The 3395-nt window shown below is 45.2% G+C and overlaps 1 protein-coding gene across 1 annotated transcript; it reads left to right on the top strand.

Annotated features, from left to right (window-relative positions):
- The first annotated feature begins 729 nt into the window (after nt 1-729).
- Nucleotides 730-3147, top strand: tbxta (T-box transcription factor Ta). Its single transcript, XM_028399266.1, has 8 exons — nt 730-970; nt 1315-1579; nt 1730-1864; nt 1937-1998; nt 2078-2139; nt 2227-2400; nt 2492-2615; nt 2711-3147. The coding sequence occupies exons 1-8, from the start codon at nt 786-788 to the stop codon at nt 2967-2969; spliced, it is 1266 nt and encodes a 421-aa protein (XP_028255067.1). The 5' UTR covers nt 730-785; the 3' UTR covers nt 2970-3147.
- The last annotated feature ends 248 nt before the right edge of the window (nt 3148-3395 follow it).

A 3395-nucleotide genomic window follows, 5' to 3' on the forward strand; every position in this document is an offset into this window, starting at 1 on the left:
ATTTTTTTTTACCTCCTGTCCTAATTTCCCCTGGTATATTCCATATTAATCTATCAGAATTGTCTTCCACCTGGATGAAATATTTAATATCAGAGCCTCAGAGGGAGGCAGGCCCATTATGCAAATCCAGGCATCACTTGTCGTCCACACTTTTGCACAACAGGAACACAGAGTCTCCCCTAATGGCCCTTATTCAGTAAACACAAGTCCTCTCCCGTGTGGATTTGAGACAACAAAAGATTAGTACTATTTGCAAATATACAACTGAGTTCAAAGGCATGGCTCTCTTCCTTTGCTTCCCTTCTTTTGTTTGCATGCACAGCTTTGAATGTGTAGGGCATCACTTGCAACAGTTTGTAAAAGATTTTTAGTCAACAAACTTTAAATGTGAAATTTCAGTCTTACAGCATTTTTTAAATAACAAGACATCTATAAATATTTCAAACATTCATGTTTTTAAGTGGAGTTTGGAAAACATATATAGTATAAATATATAGTATGAATATATTAGTCAGAATTGATTTTATAAATTCAAAAAACTCATGGAGAGATGTTGAGATTGTTGTAGGGGTGGCGTTTGAGGAAGTTGATCTGAGAGGCGAGGTGTGCGCGCACAAACCACGCCCCACATCCCCATGAGGTCCCTTGGGGCCCTTAAATTAGGAGGCTTTGGGAGTTTGGAACTCAGTATCCACTCGGGCCTGTCTCAGAGTCAGTGAGCCCATCCATCCCTGAGATCAACTCAACAAATCGGATTCAGGCCTCTCCACATAGCAACAGGAAATATGACTTCTTCCAACCCCGACCAGCGTCTGGAGCATCTCCTCAGCGCCGTGGAGAGCGAGTTCCAGAAGGGCAGCGAGAAGGGAGACGCATCCGAGAGGGATATTAAACTGTCGTTGGAGGATGTAGACCTATGGAGCAAGTTTAAAGAGCTGACCAACGAGATGATCGTCACCAAGACTGGAAGGTAGGTGTTGCTGTAGCAGGCTGTGAGGTGGAGGCCGCGGTGGAGATCTCTGCGCACTGGCACATTTTACGCACGGGGTTGCGCAGAGCCAATTTAAAAGAAGGCTCTCGTTTTTCTAATCTGTTTTCAGTTTGAGATAAAGCAGAGTCCACTAACAAGTACTTCGTTAAGAATGATGCCCCGAGGCCTGAGAGGCTTTTGAATGTTTGTAAAAATGTCAAAGAATACCTCGCTTCTGAGATTAATCTACCCATTTAAAACAGTTTTGGTTGGCGGACCGCCTAAACCTTTGTTTAATTAATTTTAACAATTTTAACAAATTGTCATTTCTATCTGCGTTCTAGGAGGATGTTTCCGGTTCTCAGGGCCAGCGTGACCGGTCTGGACCCGAACGCCATGTACTCGGTGCTGCTGGATTTCGTTGCCGCAGACAACAACCGCTGGAAATACGTAAACGGGGAGTGGGTCCCTGGCGGAAAACCGGAGCCCCAGAGCCCCAGCTGTGTCTACATCCACCCAGACTCACCTAACTTCGGTGCGCACTGGATGAAAGCACCCGTCTCTTTTAGCAAAGTCAAACTCTCCAACAAACTCAACGGCGGCGGACAGGTGAGCGCGCAATCAAAATGCGTAAAACCAAAAAGTGTAAATCTGCAAAGTGTTTTGATTTAGGCGTTAAAAGAATACCAAAAAGAAATACAAGTATATTCACTTGAAATGCTGGATCTTGAGTGAATTTGTGTCAACATGTTTCCACAGATCATGCTGAACTCTCTGCATAAGTACGAGCCGAGGATACACATTGTAAAGGTTGGAGGCATTCAGAAGATGATCAGCAGCCAGTCTTTCCCTGAAACACAATTCATCGCTGTCACTGCTTATCAGAATGAAGAGGTCAGTATCAAAACCTCACAACTGTTTTTAAAAAAATCAACTGGAATGCTAACAGCTGTGTCCCCCTCACAGATCACCGCTCTGAAGATAAAGCACAACCCCTTTGCAAAAGCCTTCCTGGATGCCAAAGAAAGGTACAGACAGAAGCCAAAACTTGGTCCTCAAAATTCTCAACATAGTACACAAATATCTAATGTTTGCATTTGATTGCAGGAGCGACCACAAAGAAGTCCCAGACCACAGTGCAGACAGCCAACAGTCCGGCTACTCTCAACGTGAGTCAACATCTTTAGGACCTTCTTCTTTTGTGTGCATTGAAAGCCCTGAATATGGACTAAACCCTGATTTTTTTTCCTTCACAGTTGGAGGTTGGTTCCTCCCGGGTCAGAGTCCCATCTGCCCCAGCAGCAGCCCCCCTCAGTTTAGCAGCACAGGCGGACACTCCTCTGGGTCCTACTGTGAGCGCTACTCCAGCCTGAGGAGCCACCGAGCGGCCCCGTACCCGAGCCACTATCCCCATCGCAGCTCCAGCACAAGTAAGGCCACGATCAGACCGCTTGTTACGTACATGACAAAAAATTGGAAAAAGGATTGGAACTAATTTGTTGTCTTTTGTCTCATTTTCAGATAACTACATGGACAACACTTCAGGGACTTTGCCTACTCATGACAGCTGGTCTGCTCTCCAGATCCCTAACTCCACAGGCATGGGTACTCTGTCCCACACCACCAACTCCACATCCAACTCCAGGTGAGTTTTGCACTTGTGTGTGTGTCATATTAATGGAGAGATCCAGTTCAAATCACGCTCAAATAAATCACGCTCTCTGTCCTTCTTGTCCACAGTCAGTACCCTAGCCTGTGGTCGGTAGCCGGCACCACCCTCACCCCTTCGGGATCCGCTTCAGGCTCCATACCCGGGGGCTTGACCTCCCAGTTCCTGAGGGGCTCCTCCTACACAGGCCTGACCTCCTCGCTGCCCGTCTCCTCGCCTTCCTCCATGTATGACCCAAGCCTGAGCGAGGTCGGGGTTGGCGAGGCCCAGTTTGAGAGCTCCATTGCCAGGCTGACAGCTTCCTGGGCGCCTGTGGCTCAGAGCTACTGAGCGTTAGACTGACAAAAGATTGATCCATTCCAGAGTCTTGAAGGAGACCTTGTGATGTGCAAAGATAGAACTTGAAAGACACACCGCTCTTTTTATTGCCTGAACATCATTGATTTTTTTGTTTTTGTTTTTATTCTTAACCATAAAAGAAAAAAATAAGGGTTCTGCTAACATCAATGTGTACATGTGTGTATATAGAATAAATTAATGTCCTGTGTTTTCCACATTAATGTGCCTTTTTTTCCTGATTGCAATATGAAATGTTTGGACTGAGACACAAGTGCCTTCTGCATCCCGGCCTGTACATAAACTATCTATTTGTATTTGAACTCACTGTGAGTTTTATTTATGTCATTTAATAATAAATTAAAAATGTTTGTTTTCTCAAATAGATTTTGTCCGTGTGTTTGCTTGTAGTGGGATTGA

This window comes from Parambassis ranga, chromosome 2, assembly GCF_900634625.1.
Source record: "Parambassis ranga chromosome 2, fParRan2.1, whole genome shotgun sequence".
Taxonomy (NCBI): domain Eukaryota; kingdom Metazoa; phylum Chordata; class Actinopteri; family Ambassidae; genus Parambassis; species Parambassis ranga.

What these genes read in the sequence shown, in the direction of transcription:
- tbxta (XM_028399266.1), top strand. Translation starts at nt 786, where the DNA reads ATGACTTCTTCCAACCCCGACCAGCGTCTGGAGCATCTCCTCAGCGCC. An exon ending in CCATCGCAGCTCCAGCACAA is followed by an intron (nt 2,401 to 2,491) that starts GTAAGGCCACGA and finishes TCTCATTTTCAG; the next exon opens with ATAACTACATGGACAACACT. An exon ending in AACTCCACATCCAACTCCAG is followed by an intron (nt 2,616 to 2,710) that starts GTGAGTTTTGCA and finishes TCTTGTCCACAG; the next exon opens with TCAGTACCCTAGCCTGTGGT.